This window comes from Pocillopora damicornis, chromosome 8 (genome assembly GCF_964200805.1).
Source record: "Pocillopora damicornis chromosome 8, jaPocDami1.2, whole genome shotgun sequence".
NCBI lineage: Eukaryota > Metazoa > Cnidaria > Anthozoa > Scleractinia > Pocilloporidae > Pocillopora > Pocillopora damicornis.
Genome location: NC_142677.1, coordinates 5,783,646 through 5,806,786, shown reverse-complemented (window position 1 = coordinate 5,806,786; position 23,141 = coordinate 5,783,646). Strand labels below are relative to the sequence as shown.

Here is a 23,141-nt window from a genome sequence, read left to right as displayed (position 1 = left end):
GATGGGTGACTAAAAGCTGACCCACAATGGAGGCAGCTTTACCCACAGAGTCTCTTCCTCAGTTCTGATTTGAGATGCTAAGACTTGGTCCACCGAAAAAATGAGAAGCTTGTGAAACCCATTTCGGGAACAGGACTGTCTTGCTGCGCTAAAAGATCTTGAACTGTGTACAAGAGATGGGTGACTAAAAGCTGACCCGCAATGGAGGCAGCTTTACCCACAGAGTTTCTTCCTCAGCTCTGATGTGGGATTCTAAGACCTGGTCCACCAAAAAATGGAGAAGAGTGTGAAAACTATTTCGTAAGCAAGACTGCTATGCTGCTCCAAACAGATGTTAAACTGTGCACAAGAGATGGGTGACTTACAGCTGACCAGTCGGTTTCACCCGCTTTCGACTTCCACCGAAAAACCAGGAGAGAGTGTGAAATTATTTAGCAAACTGGACTATCTTGCTACGCAGAGTAGATTTTGAAATGCGTTCCAGAGATGGGTGAAGTCTTGCTGACTGATGAATCTTGCTGCGCTGACTGGATCTTGAACTATGTATCAGAGAAGTTTGACTAGTTGCTGACCCGTAATGGAGTCTGCCTGACCTGTTAAGCTACTTCCTCACTCTTGATCAGATCTTGGACTTTTTATAAGAGGTACGTGTATCTTGATTGGTTTCTTTCTGAGTTTTTTTGTTTTTTGTTTTTTTTATTTTTTATAATCTTAATTAAATTCTTGTCCAGAATTTTTTATTTCCGACGATCAAGAAAAAGTAGGTAAGAAGTTTGGGATTAATAGTCTCAACTAGAATTTCTCTTTCCGTGTACACTGAACAGCTACCCTAATAGCGCAACCTTCACAGAGGCAAAAAGATTTTGCGAGCATACAACATTTTAGTATCCAACTGCATTAGGTAGAGTACAAGCATCACGCGATATTAGAAAGTTTGTTATAATGTATTGTAAAAGACCTTTTTTAACCCGTCGGCTTCTCAGTATCTACTTCGTTTTTCCTTCTCACAAGAAATTTGAATAAAAGAGAGCATTGGATTTTAAATTTATCAAATCACAGTGGTTTAGTGTGGTCTGTACTCTTATCGACAACGGCAAATTGGCCGATCAGGTCGCCAAATTTCTGCCAGTCGTGGTTAAAAAAATTTTTTTAGACGTTTTGGTGTGTAGTGGGCTCGTCAAAATACGGCGCAGCTCGTAAAATTCTCCGCGATACTACACCGCAAAAACTTCTTATAAGGTTTCTGTATAAGGCCATTTGAAAGTATCCAAACATATTGGATTGTTGATGGAAAATGATGAAAATATGGGCCATGTATGTGTACTTTGCCATACTGGTTGGATATACTTGATATACTTGAGAGAATCGTCATAAAGGATGGGTGTGACTAGAGAGGCGAAAGGCAGTAGCACAGGAATTCCGCTAAATTAACTTTTATTTGCGCTTAATGAAAATGCGAAATTTAGTGGAGGTAGACGATGTAGTGTAGAATGATTTTAAAGTTATAGCAAATTCACTGCTCTTCTCTTAAAACGCGTGTTTATTCACATATGATCCTTTTTCTAAAATTAGCACAACTTACTTGAGTGATATTTTTTAATTCCAGATCGAAGTGGCAAACACGTCTCACGTCAAACTGAAGCAAGAGTCTATCGCATCCCTGTTTGATCATGGAAACGCCGTCTGCGAGTAGTCAATGCACTTTTAAATACTCCATATTTTCAATAGTCTTGGAAAGCCCATCTCACCGTGGAATTTGAACTAGAAGCAGTTTCTCGAACAGTTGGTTTGCTTTTAAGGGGGAGGAAAGTGTGGAGGAAGGTAAGAGGTAACTTTTAATGTCCTTCGTGATTCCCTTTATTTGTCACACCACCATACCGTGAATTGGTTAATTTAGGTACGAAACAACTGGGTACAAAACAACCGTGGGGTTGAAAAAAGCGTGGGTGTTAACTGACCGTGGGTTCAGAACCACTGAATACCAGCAGAGATGACTCCCATACAGCAATCCACAGCAAAGCCTACGATCTTTCAAGGGTATTTGCTCATTATGTTTTAGACCAGTTTTTCAGAAGAATCGATAAGAGAGAGAAATCGTTTTTTATAGTCTGTTCGCTTACCTGAATCTGCTAATCTGTAGAGTCAGAGTGTTTTTGCGACCCGCCACAAAAGTAAGTTTCCAAACACGTTCTCTGAGTTTTGCTATGAGATAAAGACTTGATTTGCTTTTTTCTGATTTCGAATTATAGCGCAATTTCTTTAGATTGAATAATTGATAATACAGTTTGTGCATGGTGGTCGTCTGAGCTGACCAGTTCCGAGCAAGGAAACAAAAGGAAAGCTGCAAATTTTACTCCTTTGACAAAATGTATTTTGAAATTATTCTCTGATAGCTTTGCTAAAAGTTATGAAACCAAGCCATCCTTTTCTTTCACAAATTCGTTCCTAGTGAAGATCTTTGAATTAATCAACTTAAACTGGATTTCTTGTGGGTCCTACCGTTGTTTTTCCTCTAACTCCCAGAAGTGATTGACATGTAATTTCTCCCTATGATATCCATACATAATCCAGCAAACAGGTAATGAGAATACCCAAACTAATCAGGTAGAAGTTGTTATCTTGATGTAACGGTAAATTCTCGCGACTAATTAACAGGGAAATGTGTAGAAGAGGGAAGGGAGAATTGACAATCAGATCTTGAGCGCAAAAGTCAAAAAGGTGTTTTTACAAGTCGAAGATAACGCATACTATTTTGTTTTGGTTTGCGTCTCGAAAGTTCAAAAATCAGTAATGATTAAGCTCAAAGATTTTTAAAACACTTTTAAATATTTTCTATGTGAATTGATGATAAACATATAGGAAGAAATATTAATTTTTAAGCATATTTGATTTCATTTGATTTCAGCCTGCAGAGCTCAGAATTTGAAAAAGAAAAAAGGCTTTTTCTCATTGAATCGCGTTTTTTAAAAAGTTCTGTATAAATGCAGTTGATGAAAAACTTAAGAAGCAATTTGACAGACAAATACCATGGGCTCCAACATTTTCAGTTAATCTTTTTAGAATGATATGATGTATCAGTTGATGATAAACCTTTGAGGCAATTAGGGAAACAAACATATCAATTCATGGAACATACTTTTCCAATTGACTTTAGCTCCAAGATTTACATTTTTAAAATTAATCTCTAAGATCTTTACTAAGATCACGTCAAAAAAAAAAAAACCAACCTAAGTCAATGATGAACTCAAGAAGAAATTTGAGAAACAAAAGTCAATTTTGGCGCATACTGTTATAATTTGGTTATAGCTTCTAGAAGTGATAAGGCAAAAGTTCAAAGAAGATTCTAAAGATTGCGCGGGATACTTAAGCCGGCGACAGACCTGGCGATTTTATACACCGATCGCGGCGATCGGCGTAAATCGCCAGGTGTGTCCGGTGCCACGATTGCGATCTTCGCCAATCGCTGCGATCGGCGAATAAAATCGCCGATATCTGGCATGTCAGATATCGGCGATTTAATTCGCGGGCATTCGCCAAGTCTGCCCGTTCCCGCGATTTTCTCCCTTTTCCATCGAAAGGTGCCAGTATTTTCGCCTGCGATCAAACTCGCTGCGATCGGCGTATAACATCGCCAGGTGTGTCGCCGGCTCAACGTAACATTCCACTGAAAGAGAATCCTAAACGTGCTTGAGATACTAGCGTAACAATCCAATCAAAGAGAACTCTGAAAATGCACGAGTCAGTAACGTAACAGTCCAATTAAAGGAAATTCTAAAATTGCATGAGATACTAACGTAAAAATATAATAAGAGAAGGTTCCAAAAGTGCGCAAGATATTATCGTAAAAGTCCAATGAAAGAGAATCCTTAACGCGCGCGAGATACTTGCGTAACAATCTTATGAAAGGGACTTGCAAAAGTGAGCGGGATATTGATGTAACGATCCAATCGAAGAGAATTCTATAGGTGCGCCAAATACTAACGTTACAGTCCAATAAAAAGAAATCTAAAAGTGCGCGAGATACTAGTGTAACCATCCAATGAGAGAGAATTATAAAGTGAACGAGATGCCAACATAACAATCCAATCAAAGAGAATTTTAGAGGTGCGGAAAATACTGTGCTATTAGTACAATCCAATCAAAAAGGAAACTAAAAGTGAGTGAGATAACAGCTTATCAATCCTATAGAAGAGAATTCCAAAAATGCGCGAGATTTTAACTTGAGATACTAACGTAACAATTCAATGAAGGGGAATTGCAAAAGTGGGCGGGATACGAAAGTATCGATCCATGCAATCAAAAGGGAATTCTAGGTGCGCAAGAACAGAAAGTATCCAAGGCAATAGGGTCAAAATGCCGTGTTTCTCGACTTCGTAGAAGCTAAATAAGAAGCTCTAATTTTTTATAAGTTTCGTAAGCTCTTTCCACGTCCAAGATTGAGCGCAAATATGAATATTAATTTAAAAAATGATTTGTAATCCCAATGAGTGTTCCGACTTCAAAAGGCCTCAAAATAGTCGAGTTCTTCAGGCATCCGCTCACTCATGACTGCTAGGGTTACCCTAGCGCCAGGGTAACCCTAGCTGCCTTGTAAATGCTCTGCTAGGGACCTAGCAGAGATCTAAGGCTTTACATTGTTCTTTGTGATATACCAGGCTGCAATTGTCGATCGTGCAGGTATCCGTTGTGTCTACCTTCCTTACCCGAAGTCATAAGTTCGCCAGGTGAACTCAACCTACGCAGTGAATGTTCGGTGCTTGGCACTGTAGATCTATGTGAATAGGGTTTAATATTGCCCAAAACGCAAGCAATATGCAAGCGCATCACGGCAAATGACGGAAAGTATAAGAACCGTTCCGCAGAATAGTTTCCAAAACACACCCAACTGCAAGCACTTTTCGGCAAATGTACGAAAGTGGGGACCTTTTCGCACAACAGAGAAAGCGCATTCCGAACGTAGATCTATGTGAATAGGGTTTAATATTGCTCAAAACGCAACCAATATACAAGCGCTTCAAGGCAAATGTACGAAAGCGAGGAGCTATTCGCACAAACCGGTGAAACTGCGATCCCACCGTAGATCTATGTGAATAGGGTCTAATAATATTGTCCAAAAAGCATCTCATATGCAAGCACTTTACGGCAAATGCACAAAAGGAAAGTAAGGAAGGACCTTTTCTGGGAATAGAACGTAAATCTATGTGAATAGGGTTTTATATTGGCCAAAACGCACCCAATATGCAAGCGCAGTAAGGCAAATGACAGTGAATTGGTGCGATTCGAACGTAGGTCTATCTGAATAGGGTCTAACATTGCCCAAGACGCAACCAGTGAGTATGCAGGCAATTTACGGTAAATGTACGAAGGTGAAGACAAATTCGCACATCAGAGAAAATTACGATCCGAATATGATCTATGTGAAAAGGGTCTAATATTGTACAAAACGCACCCAATATTCAAGCACTTTACGGCAAATGTACGAGAGGCGTGACCTTTTCGAACAACAGTGAAAGTGGAATTAGAACGTAGATCTATGTGAATAGGGTTCAATATTGCCCTAAATTAAACACACCCAACATCCAAGCACATAGATCTATGCAAGCAAATAACGGCAAGAATGACCTTTTCGCAGAACAGTGGAAGAGACATTAGAACGTAGATTTATGTGAATAGGATCTAATATTGTCCAAACGCAACCAATTTGCAAGCACTTTACGGCAAATGCACAAATGGTAGGACCTTTTCGCAGATCAGTGAAAGTGGGATGAGAACGTCGATTTATGCGAATAGGGTTTAATATTGCCCAAAAATAACCCCAAATGAAAGCACATTGCGGCAAATTACGGCAAGAAAGGACCTTTTGACAGAACATTAGAAGAGAGATTGGAACGTAGATCTATGTGAATAGGGTGTAATATTGCCCAAAACGCAACCAATTTGAAAGCACTTTACGGCAAATGGAAGAAAGTGAGCACCTTTCGCACAACAGAGAAATTGCGATCCGAAGGTAGATCTATGTGAACAGGGTCTAATATTGCCCGAGACGCAGCCAATATGCAAGCACTTTACGGCAAATGTTTGAAGGACAAGACCCATTCGCACAACAGAGAAATTACGATCCGAACGTAGTACGTGAATAGGGTCTAATATTGTACATAACGCACTCAATATTCAAGCACTTTACAGCAAATGTACGAAAAACGGGACCTTTTCGAACAACAGTGAAAGTGGAATTAGAACGTAGATCTATGTGAATTGGGTTTAATATTCCCCTTAATGCACCCAATATGCAAGCACATTAAGGCAAATTACGGAAAGAAAGGACCTTTTTGCGGAACAGTGGAAGAGGGATTAAAACGTACATCTATGTGAATAGGGTTTAATATTGCCCTAAACGCACCCAATATGCAAGCACATTAAAGCAAATTACGGCAAGGACCTTTCCGCAGAACAGTGGAAGAGGGAGTAGAACGTATAGGTCTATGTGAATAGGATCTAATATTGCCCAAAAACGCAACCAATTTACAAGCACTTTACGGCAAATGTACGGAAGTGATGACCCATTTGCCCAACAGAGAAATTACAACCCCAACGTACATCTATGTGAATAGGGTCCAATATTGCCCAAAACGCACCCAATATGCAGGCACTCTACGGCAAATGTACGAAAGTGAGGACGTATTCGCACATCAGAGAATTTACTATCCGAACGTAGCTCGATGTAAATACGCTGTAATATTGTCCAAAACGGACCCAAATTGCAAGCACTGTACGGCAAATGACGGAAAGAAAGGAATAGGTTCTTATATTGCCCACACCGCATCCAATATCATGATACAAAGCACATTACAGCAAATGAAGGGAATAGGGAATTCCCTCTAAGACGTGCCTGCAGGGAATCATGGTAAAAAAAAACAAGAAAAAGAAATAAGAAAATAAAAAGAAGTCCAAGACTTAGAAGCGATAAATGCAACTACCATAATCCCCTGCAGGCGCTTGTCATATAGGGAATTGCCTATTGAGAAGCTTTTAACACAACAGTGCAAGTGGTATTCGTACATTGATGTTTATCTCTCCAGGTCGGAAATATTGCTATTACAAGCTCAATGTGATTTTATAATTTTTTTTTTCGCTTTCGTTATTATCAAAATGACTATGTGACAAATAGACACCCATTTTTTGACTATTTTGTGTGCTCCAGGCAAATGTAAAATGAAGACGTTTATCAGGAATCAAGGGGTTAAAATTTCTCAGACCAGTTCTAATTTCATTTGCCCTTTTTCAGCGAAGAAAAAGCAAAAACCTATTTTCAACAAGGGAATAATTGGGTCTCAATCTACTTAAGCCACACCAAGGGGGGCACCCTTAAGGTCTTTTTAACCTGCCACGTCAAATGACTAACATGTTAACCCAATTTTAATTTTGCTGCGTTGATTGGCATGGCCACGCCTTTATGTCGATGTAACGGTAGATGCCGCCAACTGCAAAAATGATGGATATTGCCATAGCAAGACCATGATAATAACAACAACAGGTTTTAATACGTGCCAAAAAAGGAATAAAACCGATTAAGAAAGGTATATAATAAACTTATAATTAATATTTAATGGTATTAACAAAAGTAATGACAAGGCATTATTAACCGTTCACTGTATATTTTTCAATAAAGAAGCTTTGTTTACATGTGGGACTTGTGCTGAAGTCCTGTTGACCAGCGCCCAAAGAGCAAAACTACGTGCAACGATATTTACAAGATGCGTGTATGCCTAGGGGGTTTACGAGAGAGCGACCTATGCGTGGAGACCTTCCCGTGTGCTTGGCGACGTGGGTATGCAGGGCACTATTGCCATCAAACAATCGTCGATCTGCTGTTAGCGGGCAGCAACCTGAACATATTCTCAACGCCTTACTTATGTTCAATTTGCTTTCAAGGTGAAGTAGCGAGAGCTGCAAAGTCGCCCCGACACTTAAAATTGAAGAAGACTAGTCCAATCTTTGTTAAGACAAATGCCTTTGGAAATAGAGACATTTGCACTTCAACCGATGGAGAGCACAGTACTGAGAAGTTTTAAATGTCAAATTCATTGACGAAGGTAAGCATTCTACAAGAGTGAAGTTGTAGACATTCTACAAGCGTGAAATTTAGAGAAACAATAATTAGTTTTCTAGTAGTGACCGAATTCCACCAACAAGTTTTCAGATGGGCAGCTCATGATACTTCCCCTTTAAGGAAACGTCAAAGCGCTAAGGTTCCCAAAAGTACTTTGGTCATGTTCTTCCAAAGCCCACACAAACTTACAGAAGCCACTTAAATTCAATGTGGAGCCTTTTACTATGACAGCATTCAGTTTTAATTTATTCAGTGGAGTAGCAAATATGTAACAGCCTGTTGTGTGTACATAGTGACTGACTAATGTTTGATGGGAAAAAAAATTAAATTAAATCCTTTCATCCCTGAGAATGACTATCATTTAATATCACCTCTGAATCACACAAAAAGGGTTAAGGGTAAAGGGTTAAAGTAATTGTCTGTTTTTGATGATAATTAAAGAAATGCTGCTCATTATTTCACCTTTTAAGAAACGAAAATGATTTAGGAAAAAATTATCTGAGACCAGGGTACAAGAAAACTTCACCTTTGAGTGGAAAAAAAGTTTAGGAACGCGATGACTTAGTTCCGCAAGATCTTAGGCATTATTTGGGCAACTCTTGGGCACTAATTAACAGGCCCAGGCAAGTTAGGGCTTGTTGTGGTATAACGTGCGTTTTTATTGGTTGGTGAAATGTATAACCAATCATAACACTTGTTACAAAGGGGATTACATCACCATCTTTTCTTAACCAGGTGCAACACCACTGTATGCTCACTTTCTTGGTCTCCCGATTTCCGAAGATGCGATCGCTATGAAACTTTATGTGTTTCTCCATTTTCTCGCGGTAAGTACACCTCTTTTGCGTTTCAGGTAGATTATTTTGTCACTTTTTGCTGCATTGTGAAGTTTTAAATAGTTTGAGTGCAGATTGACATTACGTGATTTGTGATTCTCACATGGCCCCCGTGCAATCAAACTCAGCTTGCACACCCACTAATTTAGGAACGCCGAACTCATTCTCTAACTGTATTTGTTTTCTGGACCGGTTATAATGAACAATCTTATCTTTTTTCGTTCATTTTGGAAGCTTTTGAGAAGCTGTTGGAATGTGCATATCGCATCATAAAATTTTATGCTGAAGGAAGCACGTTCCTTCAAATGCTCTTTTGACCGCTTCGGATCATCAGTTAGAATTAATAACATGCTCTGGCGTGTCCCATGCGCAATTTAAGGAGCTGCACGATCATTTAATCGCAATATTCTGAAGAAACAAAGTTGTTCAATGTTGTATTACACTAACAGCTGTCAATTACACTTCTCATCAAATCGAGTAGAGTTGTTTTGGCTTGAAGTTTAACAACTCCTGTCGCAAAAATTCACAATCTGCTCTTCACCTTAATTAAAGAGTCGTAAATTTAATAAATTTTATGTAGCAATGGCTGATGAAGACTGGGCAGCCGAAGTAGACGAACAGGAGCGTGAAATCTCTGGCCAGGTAAGCTGTGTTTTGCACGCGGACAAGCTTCATCTCTGAGACACGTGTGGGAAAAATAGAATCGGTTTGCTGAGATCTCCGGCTTCGAAGCATGTGTTGTCACGTTTTATGATAGTTTTTGCGAACTGTGACCTGAACTAAGGTAGGGAAATGTGTGAAGTGTTAAAGGCCAAGTAGTTCTGGATAATCCTATTCTTTTTCTGTCCGTATTTCGCGGCGAACTATCTCAGTGTGCAGCTCAGCTAACTGTTAGCTATGTACGCACAGCAAAGCAAAATTTTGTTTTCCGGGAAAAAGAGAGCCATGTTAATTTGCGGAAGTAACTGAACTCGTATTCTTGGAAAATAGTTTGTGTCTAAGGAACTTTAAGGCATCTATAGTCATAGTGAACTTACTACCCGGTGGAAAAGTTGAGGTTCTTAGTTCGGTAGAATTTATGTGCAGAGGCACTTGAATGACACAGGATTCATTCATTGACATAAAATTTATGAGAACTCAAGGTTTAACACATATTAAACTGTGTTTTCTGCGAAACAGCATGACAAACAATCCGTTGATTGTTTTCCAGTTCTTCACTACTTTTGAAACTTTTTCAGTCTGCCAAATAATACAAGTGTAGCTGTACTTGATCACTTAGAGTTATTTTTCACAATATTTGAATGGATCAGTCATTCTTCCTGCTCTTAGAGAATGAGGTAATTGTGTGATACATTATAATAAAATAAGACTGATAAGACTGCTGTTATTTTGATATCTTCACTTGTAGGTCAATAAACTCAAAATTGACTGTTATAATCCTGTATCACCTTCTGAACAAAAACCACCTCAAGATGACAATGGTATGATTCACCTTATAACATAGAGCTACATGACCCTATGATCCCAGTGTTACTCACTATTTATCAATATTCACCCTTTAACTCCCAGATTAAATTTGTAATTCTCCTTACTGTCAACCATAAAATTCTTTTAATGTTAGTTCAGAGAGTTAAGTATGGGATCAATTAGTAATCCTCAAATTGATATTTTTCTTTACTCTAATCACTTATCTGGTTGATATTGTATTGATATTGTAAGGAGAAATTTTGTCTTGGTCACTCATGAGAGTTAAAGGGTTAATTGAGATGTATAGCAATGAATATGCAGCTGATATACAAACATAAAGGAGGTAAGTTTCCAAAGAAATTATGGTGGTGTATCACAGGGGGAGTATAACAAGTTAATTTTGGTTTTATCAACTGAGTTTGTAATGTAAAATGTCTGCCATAAAGAGTTTAAAGGCTGATTTTTTGAGGAGTTAGCTCTTCATCCTTTGCTCTGACGAAGAAAAACTAAAGGGCTAATGTTCAGAACGTCAGCTTTGAAACTCTTTACCATGGCCAATTACATTATCAACTCAGTTGATAAAACCAAATTTTCTTGATGCACAGACAATGACTGACCTATGGAGCCCTCTTTTCAGAGCAAGGCAGATTTTAACCCTTTAACTCCCATAAGTGACTGAGACAGAATTTCTCCTTACAATATCAATACAATATCAAGCAAACAAGTAACGTGAATAAAGAAAAAGATCAGTTAGGGGATTATAAGGTGATCTAATACCAAATTCTGCAAACTAACATCACAAGAACTGTATGGCAGACAGTAAGGAGAATTACTAAAGAGATCTTGGGAGTTAAAGGGTTAAGGATTGATTTTCAATGTAGTAGTTTAAATATTGCATCAGGAGAAATTCCCCTCTTTTGTGTTCTATTGGATGCACACACATCATGAACACATACAATGAGAAAATGAAGCAATTTTGCAAAATTAACATGAGTTGCATAAAATTACTAGTTATGGTATGATATGCATGTGACATGTTGGTGAGAAAAATAAGATAACTTAAAGAATTTCACCTGACAAGAATACTTTTACAGTTTTGGTTGCATCTTGTCGCATCAATCTTTGACCAATTGCAATGAAATAGATAGCTGGACACCATTGCACTGGTATGCTAATGCTATTATTGACTTTTCACTCAACAGAGACTGCAGAGGCTGTGGCAGAGGCTTCCTTATTAATCAAAGTTTTGAGGAATAAACTGGTCCAGAATAAGAATGAAGTTGAAGTGCAAAGGAATGATCCAAACTCTCCACTTCACTCGGTCAAGTCATTTGATGAATTACCTCTGTATGTATGCCTTCATTTCAAGTCTTGATTTGAATTTACAGAAACCTTAATCCCATGAGGACTTTCTTTTATTGTTTTCTTCACTGTGAGACTCATAAAAAATCGAAAAACAGAATGTGTATGGAATTTTATTGTGTTTTAAGGAAAATGTCAGCTAGGGGTGGGAAAACTGAACCATAAATGGCAATGGTAACAATGGTTTGAGATTTTGAGATTTGTTTGCAAAACATGGTTGGTCAGATATTGATCAATATTAGTCAGAATCAAATAAATTGAGCAAACCTTTCTCTGAGTTTTTTTTTAAAGCAAAAATTAACATTTATTGAAATTTGTCTCTCCAATGCAGACTGATGTTAAATTACCCTTATTGCAGTTAATATGCCACACCCTGAGTTTAGAAACTCAAATTGTGAAAAAAAATGTTTTTTAAAAAGAAATCCAATAAATTACTAGTGGAGTCTTGAGAAAGTTGCTTCATTTTGGTTTCTCCAACAAATGCGCACATGCACAAATTCTCCTACCTTGAAAACAGGAATTCTTTGAATCTTTACCAATAATTTCAGATGAAATGATATGTACATCATATCTATTTAACTTAGACTTATGTTTGATCATATATTGATATTGTTCAACCAGTATCTTTTTCATTCCTGTCAGACTTTCAATGTGTACAATTTTTATGTAAATCAACTGGAAATTTGTTCTTTTGTTAGGTTGTTGTTAGCTTAGTGCTTAGGCACTTGATACAGACTTTGAAATTTTCTATTACTAGTTTTAACCTATTGATGGTTGAAGCATGTTTTCCAGATGTTCTCTTGGACCCCAAATTTGTTGCTTTAACTTGAATTATTTTGTGATTGTCATAACAACTTTCTTTATGATTATTAATGATACTTTTAGTTCTGATTTTGTTGGCTTGAAGATTGAGCTCTAAATGTTATGAAAAATGGTTTCCTTTAGGTCTGAACAACTGCGTAAAGGAGTTTATGCCATGGGCTTTAATAAACCATCCAAAATTCAAGAAACAGCCTTACCCATGCTCTTAGCAGACCCGTGAGTATTCACAAAACACGTTTTGAAATAGTGTTAACTTGTTGAATTTTATAATGTGCTTGTTTCTTCTTTGTGGAATATCAAAAAGACATTTAAGAAAAAAAAAAGATACTTCTAGTTACTTAGAGAATAACACATGGGCCAGTGTAGATATCGAACTTCTTTGCAAGTGTTCAACTCTATATATTATGACTTAGTGAATGGCAAACACTCTGTCATTCCTTTATCAACCTGACAGGTCTGACAGAATGGTATGTCAGCAGCTGATGTGTCAGCAGCTAATTGGCAATATTAATTTTACACATATGTAGTTACCACTTTTCTCAGGGCTGGCAACCCTTGTGAAACACCGCAGGTCATATGATTAAAATGAATTTATGCATGTCCTGTTCAAATGATGCCTGATTGTACTTGTAAAGTCTGCCTACAAGAGGGCATAGTAAGATTTTTCGTCATGATTCCATCAAGACTGAAGAGCTTACCCTGCCTTCTATGCCTGTTTTTATATTGCTCCCCTTGGCTGGGATACACTTATCAAGTGTAACAAATTATCCCATGAAGAAAGACTCTGTGAGAGTTAACCCTTTTACTGGGAAGATCCAATAGTTTTTCAGCATGCCACAGTAGTGTATTTCTTGCAAGGATTTGATAATTGCTTTGCATCATCTCTCTATTTTTTCAGGCCAAGTAACATGATTGCTCAGTCACAATCAGGAACTGGAAAAACCGCTGCCTTTGTGTTGACTATGCTAAGCAGAGTTGATGCTACAAAGGCCTACACACAAGTAGATAACCACATATTTCTATCATAGCCAGCAATGCAGTTGTCTTACAAGGGGGAGTTAACGTTACAAGCTCATAATCGTTAATCCACTGGATGTCAGTCACCCCCTTTATTACAGATTTCTTTCTCTCTCCAGCCTTCCACTGCTGTAAAAATCAAAACATGGCAACAGTAATTTTCACCAAGAAAATACTGAGCACTTGCTTGCCAAAATTACGCCTGTTCTACAGGCTATTTCTATCTTGGTGATTTTAATAATACCATAGTAATAATTTTCCAAATGGATGGTTAAAAGTTCTTGATTTTTCAGATGAAGGAAGATAATTATAAAATGATAAAAAATGCATTTTTTCACAGTTAAGTTTTACACATGCTGATTGAAATGTTCTTGTCAAATATGTGTTTGATGTAATTAGAGGTGTGCAGGGGGTTAATGAAAATGAAGGTGAAAAAAAATAATGATTTTGATGTAGCAGTTACTATTTTCCATGGTTTCGTGTTGTTTGTTTTCAGGTGGTGTGTTTATCACCAACATATGAGCTGGCATTACAAACAGGCCAAGTTGCTGAAAAAATGGGACAGTTTTGTCCAGAGATCAAAATCGGTTATGCAGTAAGAGGAGAAAGAGGTGAGAAATTTTATCAAAAAAATAGAACTGCCAACCCTTTACACCCTACATCAGTATGAAAATTCTCTCCACTGTTCTGTATACATTTTCTTAAGTGCTGAAAAGGAGAATTTGTTTAGCAATCAGAGGCTTCTTTAGTTGTTGATCATTTCCTTAATTCTTGTGACCTTCATGTGTGATCCAAGGTGATTTTGTTAGGAGAAATTAAATGCTCATCACTCTCAGGGGACAAAGGGTTAATAGCCAAGAAATACTGATTTAGTGAGTTCCCTTGAAACAAAAGACGTGCAATTATTAGCAAAGCGAATTCTTGCCAAATGTAAATCTGAAAAGAGCAGCCTTTTTTACTGTTACATTAATGACAGAACTATTCTTTTTTTAACAGTTTCAAGAGGCCTGAAAGTAACAGATCACATAATATTTGGAACACCTGGCACCCTCCTTGACTGGATTTTAAGACACAAAGTTCTGGATCCAAAGAAAATCAAGATGTTTGTGTTAGATGAAGCTGATGTCATGATTGCTCTACAGGGACACCAAGATCAGTCAATTAGAATACACAAGTAAGTCTTGAGCTTCATATTTAAGGTGGATAGGTCGCTGTAACGTGAAGTGACTTGACATATTGCTTCTCTCCCCCTCCCCCTTTGGATGGAATGCTGGCATGTGAAGCATTTCACAAGGTTTCCCTGACAGTTGGGAGATGCAGTGTCAGTGCGCTGGACTCGGGGTTCAGAGGTGCAGGTTTAAGACCTGGCTGCATCATTTTGTTGTGTTCATGGTCAAAATACTTTACTCCCACAGTGCCTCTTTCCAGCCTGGTTTACAAATGGGTGCTGGAAAATGGTCTGGAAAGCCTGATTAAATTTTGGGGTTGGGGGTTACCTCACAATGGACTGGCATCCATAATCCTCCAAATTGTTTCATTCTAGGCAAATGAAAAAGCTGCTGCTGGATGAGCCTTTGGTTTGAGTACAAACTTTACCTTATGTCCCTGATATCACTAGGTGTAAGTCTAAAGTACTGTGAGGGGAAACTGTGTTTCTTACCAGCACAACTAAGACTAGAGCTTGAACCTGAACCCCTCCATCTAGAGGTCAGCTAAGTCCAGGCTTATCAGTGTAGGCTGCAATGAGATAAGTAAAAGTTGAAGTCTGCACTCAATCCAAGTGGCCTACAAGGGACTAGAGCTTATTCCAGCCTTCTTAGCTAGAAGTGACCAGAAATATTGCTACTCTCCCCCGGATGGGATTTCAGTCCACAGGGTTACTGCACAGCATTTCATCAGGCTTCCTTGACAGTTCACTTCCACCCTTTTTATACTCCTGGGTGGAGACAGGCACTTTGAGATTAACATGGCCTATCCTGAAAAAAACTAAATGACTCAGCCAGGTCACAAGTCTGGAACTCTTGAGCCAGAGTCCAGCACACTAACATCTCCCTACTTGTCAATGAGATGATGTACAGTGCAGGTATTGTTCCCTTACTTTCCTTATCTCAGAATATCCCCAAGAGCTTGATTAAGGTTATTAAGCAATGTTCCTTTGTTTCCAAGGACTTTACCCAAAGACTGTCAAATGCTGCTTTTTTCTGCAACATACGATGATGAGGTGATAAAGTTTGCAGAGTCTGTCGTACCCAGTCCAATGGTGATTCGACTACGTCGTGAAGAGGAGAGTTTAGACAACATTAAACAGTACTATGTTGTGTGTCGGAGTCAAGAGGAGAAGTTTCAGGCCCTTTCAAACATGTATGGAGTGGTGTCTATAGGACAGTGTATTGTGTTCTGTCAGGTAAGTATGGTTAACACTGCCAAACCTTATCCTCTTCTCTAGAACTGTGTCAACCAGTCAATGACTCTAAATGGGTACAGTTGTGACAGGTTATGGTTGTTGTTGACAGTCCTGAATCTTAGTGTGCATTTTACAATTTGAACTACAGTGTCCTGCCCTTTTGGACAAAGAGTCTAGGATGGCATTTGAACTTTGGCATAGAACGGTGCACATGTGTGAACTGTGATTCTGGGCCTTGACATCCTGTTGGATTATATTGTATTAGATGCATTTCTACAATGTTGATATTCTCAATGTACGCATTTTTTTTGTACAAAACAGGGTAGCAAAAGGAATAGATTTTGTTTGAGAAAGGGAAAGGGTCTGAAGGCCTAATGCACATCATCCTCAACATTCCAAGGATTTTAAGGGGAAATTGCTTTGCCTGAGTTTGAGTTCAGGTTTAAAGTGTGCTGCTAAGGCTGTACTTGATGAATTTTGACATCAACCAATTAACCCCAGAGAGTGACTAGAATTTAAATTCTCCTTACAATATTAACCCTGAATCACACATTAATGTTACAAGAAAAAAGAAAGTGATCATAAAATTAAAGAAGCTCTTGATTGTTTAACCAATTCCCCTTGTTAGTGCCATAAAGAATGCAAGGTGAACAGTATGGAAAATATGCATACAGGGTTTGGGTGTAAAGAGTTAAAAGAGGTTTTATTATTTCAGACCCGTAAGGCAGCCTCATGGCTGTCACAGAAAATGAGCCAGGATGGACATGCTGTGGCACTGCTATCTGGTGAGATAACAGTGGAGCAGAGGATTGCAGTCCTAAACAGATTCCGTGATGGCAAGGAGAAGTTGCTCATCACAACAAATGTCTGTGCCAGAGGCATAGATGTTGAGCAGGTAAAGAACTAGCTGGTGTATGTGAGACACAAATACTGATAGTAGGTGTGGTTAAGGGGGTCCTGTCTTTCTGCTGTTTCATTTATCACAATTAAGGTGTTAGGTTTTTAATGGCTCATGTTTTACTTGAAGTGATTCAGGGATTGTCAGAATAACAAATAATGGGTTAAGCTCCCCTCTCCCTCCAAAAAAAAACCCACCCCCACCCCCCACCCCACGGTAGTCACAGGTATTTTTTCAGGTCAGGTGATCGTAGGGTGTCAAGAAAAATGATTTGTCATGGTGACACAATGAGTTGTGTTCCCAAATGTCTGGAAGACTCTTGGGGAGGACTTCTTCCTGGCAAACATCTCCCCTGCTCAAGCATCAATACTGGTTACACCCTTATTTGGAGAAATTAACTTGTAAAAGTGAAAGATTATGATTATGATTATGATTATGATTATGAAAGATTATGTATGCGCCCAAGATGGCTGCAACGTGTTACTTTGTTCTCATCATATTAGGTTTTTTTATTTGTTTTCCTACTCTCTTTCGATCATCATTTATCAATTTTTCGGTTTATGAGAGTCCTCTTACTTTATTGCTGAGATGTCATGGTCCTCCTCGCGCAGTTAGATTGGTGGATGGAAGAAACAAACTTAGGCGCTCGATTTGTACTTGGTGCAAACGTGGTCACTTGACGCTTGGTCTGCCTACAAAATTTGACCTTACTATCTTCGTGGACGTTGAATCTAATCCTGGTCCAACATCCCCTCGGATGGTGGGGATACATAAAGAACAAAACGCCTATCTGGGATATGAGTTCTCTGCGTTTTCGACTGCAACGAAATCGATGAATTGGCTTAATCACAATTCACAACACACTTCTCCATTAGTGCCTTTTGTTCGTCGTACTCAGAGCTTCTGCTACAACTGGAATCTCCCATGTATTTTACTTCCTCTGGGCAAAAATTGTCAAAGAAAGTTTAGAGGTTGCAGAGCGGGAAAAATAGTTCAAGAAAAGCGGCGGCGCTTGAATTATATTCGAGCTTTGGTCTCACCCCAAGGCTGTCGATTAAATTCTTCACGATTTACATGCACGATGAAGACTCCTGTTGGATCGAATCTTAGAAATTTAATTGAACTTACTCCTAACCCGATTAAAAGCTACACACCAAGGGCTCGCTTCGTGAATTTTTGCTTGCTAAATGCTCGTTCAATTAACAACAAGACTACTATCATCAAGGACTTTGTCGTCGAAAATAATATTGATCTTCTTGGCTTGACAGAAACATGGCTTCAATCAGATGCTGACAATGAATTAATTATTCGTGATTTATGTCCTTCAGGTTATTCATTTCATCATGTTCCTAGACCTGGTTCTACTCGTGGAGGAGGAGTTGGCTTGTTATTTCGATCATCTTTCAACTTAAAGTTGCAGCCGCTCAAGAAGTTTTTGTCCTTTGAATATATGGATTTGTTATTGTCAAGTACAGTCGGTTTAAAACTCAGAGTTATTATTGTTTATCGCCCACCTCCCTCGACCTTGAATGGTTTAACACCCTCATTGTTCCTTGATGAGTTTTCTACGTTCCTGGAGCACTATATCGCTGATCCTGGTGGAATATTATTAGTTGGTGATTTTAATATACATGTTGACACCTGTTCTTCCCAACACTCAACTGAATTTCTTCAATTGTTGGATTCTTTCAATCTTACTCAACATACACATGGCTCAACGCATAAAGATCGACACACCTTAGATCTTGTGATTACAAGATCTGATGATAGTATTGTTTCGAATTTAACAATTGGTTCTCCTTTTGTCATCTCTGATCATGCTGCTGTTCACTTCCAGCTCTCGCTTAATAAGCCGCCGCTCGACAAGAAGATTATTTCATTCAGAAAGCTTCGATCTATTGATTTTGATAATTTCTGTGCTGATGTTATGAATTCGAGCCTTCCTGATCTTTTTGCCTCGTCATCGTCATCCTTGGATTATTTGATTGATCAATATAACAGAGTCCTTACTACCATACTTGAGACTCATGCTCCACTGCAAAAAAAGTTAGTTACTTTGCGTCCCGCTGCACCTTGGTATTCTGAGGAGATAAATAATTTAAAGAGATCCCGTAGAAAACTTGAACGACGCTGGCGAATGACAAAACTTCCTTCTGATCGTAAGTTGTTTATTGAGGGATGTGATGCTGTCAACAACTTAATTCGTGATTCCAAGAAGAATTATTTCGCATCATTAATCAATGAGAATCAGTCAAATTATAAACAGCTTTTTAAGATAATTGATAAACTACTACAAAGGAAAACAGATATTCAATATCCCCCCTGCAAATCGCCCACTGATCTTGCTAACAAGTTTATTAAGTACTTCACTACAAAGATAGATAGAATACGGGGTCATATAACGACTGCTGCTTTCCCTCATCGAGATACAGTTGCTGTTGTTGACAACGCCTGTCCATATTCTTTTGATATTTTCAAAATGGTAACAGCGGATGAAGTTCATACATGTATCATGAATCTGGCTGCTAAGTCATGTGCTCTTGATCCTCTTCCTGGTTATGTTACAAGAAATGCACTTAGTGTTCTGTTGCCTTTCATTTCCAAAATCATAAATATCTCATTGGAATCTGGTCAGATGCCTTCGCAACTCAAGGTTGCAATGTTACGCCCGCTCCTTAAGAAATCTTCTTTGGATCATACTCAATTCTGCAATTATCGTCCTGTATCGAATCTTTCATTTATTAGCAAAGCAATTGAAAAATTGGTAGCTAATCAACTTATCTCCTACATTAACGATTATGAGTTAAATGAGACATTCCAGTCGGCGTACAAGAAATATCACAGTGCTGAAACTGCACTTATTCGTGTTCACAATGATATTCTTTCTGCCATTGATAATCGTCGAATCGTAATTTTACTGTTGTTAGACCTTTCCGCTGCCTTCGATACAGTCGATCATACCATCCTCCTCTCTCGTTTACGTGTACGGTTTGGGATAGCTGGGAAGCCTCTATTATGGTTGCAATCTTATTTATCGAATCGCACGCAATATGTCTCCGTTGATGGTGGTACTTCGACGAAACATGACCTTAAATGTGGAGTGCCACAAGGATCTGTCTTGGGACCCATTTTGTATTTGCTTTATACTTCACCGCTTTCAGATATCGTAAAGAAATTTAACCTGAGCTATCATTTTTATGCTGACGACTCACAGCTTTACTTGTCTTTCCAACCAACCGTACTGGGTGATAGGGATCTAGCGGTTTCTAGCATCGAGAGCTGTGTGGATGAAATCAGTCATTGGATGATGGTTAATCGTCTTAAATTAAATAAAGACAAAACTGAATTATTGGTAATTTCCGCTAAACATCTTCCAAGACCACTCCTTCACGAAATTTCAGTTGCTGGTGAGACTATCCCTTCCGTGCAAAAGGCGAGGAATATCGGCACTATGTTCGACAGCCATTTTTGCTTTAAGGATCATATTACTGACATTTGTAAATCTTCATTTTATCATTTGCGAAATATTAGCTATATCAGGAAATATCTTTCAGCGACCACTACTGAATTGCTGGTTCATATGTTTGTATCTTCGAAGCTGGATTACTGTAATTCCCTTTTGTATGGCCTACCAGCCTACGCTATAAAAAGGCTACAACACGTCCAGAATGCCGCGGCGCGCCTCGTCACACTTACAAAAAAGCATGATCACATTACGCCTGTTCTTTTCAATCTTCATTGGCTTCCCGTTAACCAACGTATTATTTTTAAGATTTTACTTATAACCTACAAGGCACTTAACAACCTGGCACCGTCGTACATTTGTGATCTGCTTACATCTTACACCCCATCGCGTCAACTACGCTCATCATTCAAGCACCTTCTGGTTTCTCCATCCTATAACTTGAAAACATATGGCGCAAGATCCTTCTCTGTAGCAGCACCATCATTATGGAATGCTTTGCCAAGTGAAATTAGAAATGCTCAGTCTGTGTCTGTTTTTAAACGTAGATTAAAAACTTTACTCTTTAGAAAAGCCTTTTATAATTAATATTAGCTGTCTTAAGTGTTAATGTTTAAGTTTTTTTTGTAGGCGCCGTTGAACAGTAGGATACTGGCGTGGTATAAATCTTTTATTATTATTATTATTATTATTATTATTATTATTATTATTATTTATAATTAATATTAGCTGTCTTAAGTGTTAATTTTCAAGTTTTTTTTCTTGTAGGCGCCTTTGAACAGTAGGATACTGGCGCGGTATAAATCTTTTTTATTTATTTTTTATTTTATTATTTAAAGAAAGGTTAGCCAATACAGCAAGGGGTGGGAGGGGGGGTGCTGCTGAAAGCTAGTGTCAGTGATGCATGCTTTTACAGGGTTAGGGGGCATATTTCCTAAGTTGAGGGGAAGGAGATCTTTATAAAAAAGCTGTCAGTTGAATGATAAGATTTGGGTTTCTTTCGCAGGTGACAGTTGTGGTTAACTACGACATGCCAGTGGAGCCCACAGGCAAACCGGATTTTGAAACGTACCTACACAGAATTGGTCGGACAGGCAGGTTTGGCAAGAGTGGCATCGCAGTGAACTTTATTGATGGTCAGCGGTCTATGGCAACCATGAAGAAAATTGAGGTACATTTTGGGAGAAAAATTACACTTCTCGAGACCAATGATGTTGATGCATTGGAGAAACTTGCATAACAAGACATGTCTCTATTGCCCATAGAGTTTTACCAAAACAAGACGACGTCCGTTTCAGATGCACTTAAAAAGTTCTCCATCGATACGTCGCCCATTTGATAGCCATGATCTTCAGTTTCGTTTGTTCCCATTTTGAACCCAATAAACTCGAGGGTTTGCTTCCTCTCTCAGCCAATCAAATCGTATGACAGTGACTTTACTTTCCCTTAATTTACACGTGTAGTTCCTAGTGTTTTGATTGGCTTAGAGCATTGGAATAACAAAAGATATTTGTTGTTACCTCTTAACCCTTCAACATCCAGCAGTGAGTGACTCAAAACTTCTCCCTGTAATATCTTTACATTATCCAGCCAACAGGTAACGAGAACACTCAAACTTATCAGGTTGAAGTTATTGTGGTCTTAAACCAAATTCTTCAAACCAACTTACGAGAAAACGTGTAGGGAATTAGAGGGTTAAAATGGATTGTATTTTACTTTCTCTTTCCACGTCATTCGCTGTTGATTGGTTACTTAAAAACCTTTTTATAGAAAGGCTAATTAAAAATAGTTTTAAAGCAAAGGGACTTCCTTTTATCTTGTTCCAAACCTGTATTAAAGGAAATCTGTTGTTTAGGAATTACATGTAGAACTTTAACCCTTTGAGTGTGGTATTGGATCAACTGATAATCCCCTTATTGATATTTTTCTTTATTCTCATCACTTGTCTGCTTGAAATTGTATTTACATTGAATGGAGAAACAACGTCTTGGTCACTTGTGGGAGTGAAAGGGTTAAAGCCGAGACTTAACTGGTTAGAACGATCTCTTTTGAGTTTGACAAATCAACAGCTTCTTGGGTACTGCGACGGCAGTGATGTTCATTATGTGTTGTCGATATTTTTTTATGTCTTTTCTGTATTACAAAATAAAAAAGCTGTTGTTGGCAATGAAGTGAATGAGAAACCACCATACAGAAATCAAGCTTCAAATATGTTTATTGTTCAAATGGACAATTTTTCCTTAGAACTTGTTCTTAACAACTAGACTATAGATATATTTCAATTTAAATTCACAACTATAAATTTACTATTTTACACCTTGAAATTGAATTTCAACTAATCCCATAGTTATCGTTTGACATTTGAGAGAATCATGTGAGACAGCCAGTTTATACACAGCGCTAACATAGATTGTGTAGAAATGATCTTTGTTAAGAGTAGCCTGCGGCTCAAGGTTTTTTTCTTCCTTTGTTGTGTTCATCACGCGAACAAAGGAAGGCGAAAAAAAAACGCGGGAGCGCAAAAGCCGTTCCTTTTATCTTCTTTTTCGCTCTTCGAGCGAAAATATGAACAATGAGCACATATTTTATTTCACGTTCTCTGATGTTAGCAAACCTGTTCGAGTACGTTTATGTGGCACACATTTCATCGAATAATCGCGAGGAATGTTTCGGCTGCTTATAGCCAACTTGGAGTAAAAACAAAGTGCCGATTTTGGTAGATCAGCAATGAAACGATAATGATCTGTCTTAGCATACGGACA

At 38.3% G+C, this 23,141-nt stretch overlaps 1 protein-coding gene across 1 annotated transcript; it reads left to right on the top strand.

Annotated features, from left to right (window-relative positions):
- The first annotated feature begins 1,288 nt into the window (after nt 1-1,288).
- On the top strand, nt 1,289-22,546 carry LOC149041112 (ATP-dependent RNA helicase DDX19A-like). The gene is made up of 12 exons (XM_089214410.1): nt 1,289-1,821; nt 8,846-8,937; nt 9,527-9,588; nt 10,355-10,427; nt 11,616-11,760; nt 12,721-12,813; nt 13,496-13,598; nt 14,111-14,225; nt 14,611-14,788; nt 15,781-16,018; nt 16,734-16,913; nt 21,386-22,546. Exons 3-12 carry the CDS (start codon nt 9,529-9,531, stop codon nt 21,617-21,619), a joined length of 1,419 nt encoding a protein of 472 aa, XP_089070536.1. The 5' UTR covers nt 1,289-1,821; nt 8,846-8,937; nt 9,527-9,528; the 3' UTR covers nt 21,620-22,546.
- The last annotated feature ends 595 nt before the right edge of the window (nt 22,547-23,141 follow it).

Coding starts and splice junctions, on each gene's coding strand:
- LOC149041112 (XM_089214410.1), top strand. CDS start 9,529: ATGGCTGATGAAGACTGGGCAGCCGAAGTAGACGAACAGGAGCGTGAA. Junction 13,599..14,110: donor CTACAAAGGCCTACACACAA/GTAGATAACCAC, acceptor GTTTGTTTTCAG/GTGGTGTGTTTATCACCAAC. Junction 14,789..15,780: donor CAGTCAATTAGAATACACAA/GTAAGTCTTGAG, acceptor TTTGTTTCCAAG/GACTTTACCCAAAGACTGTC.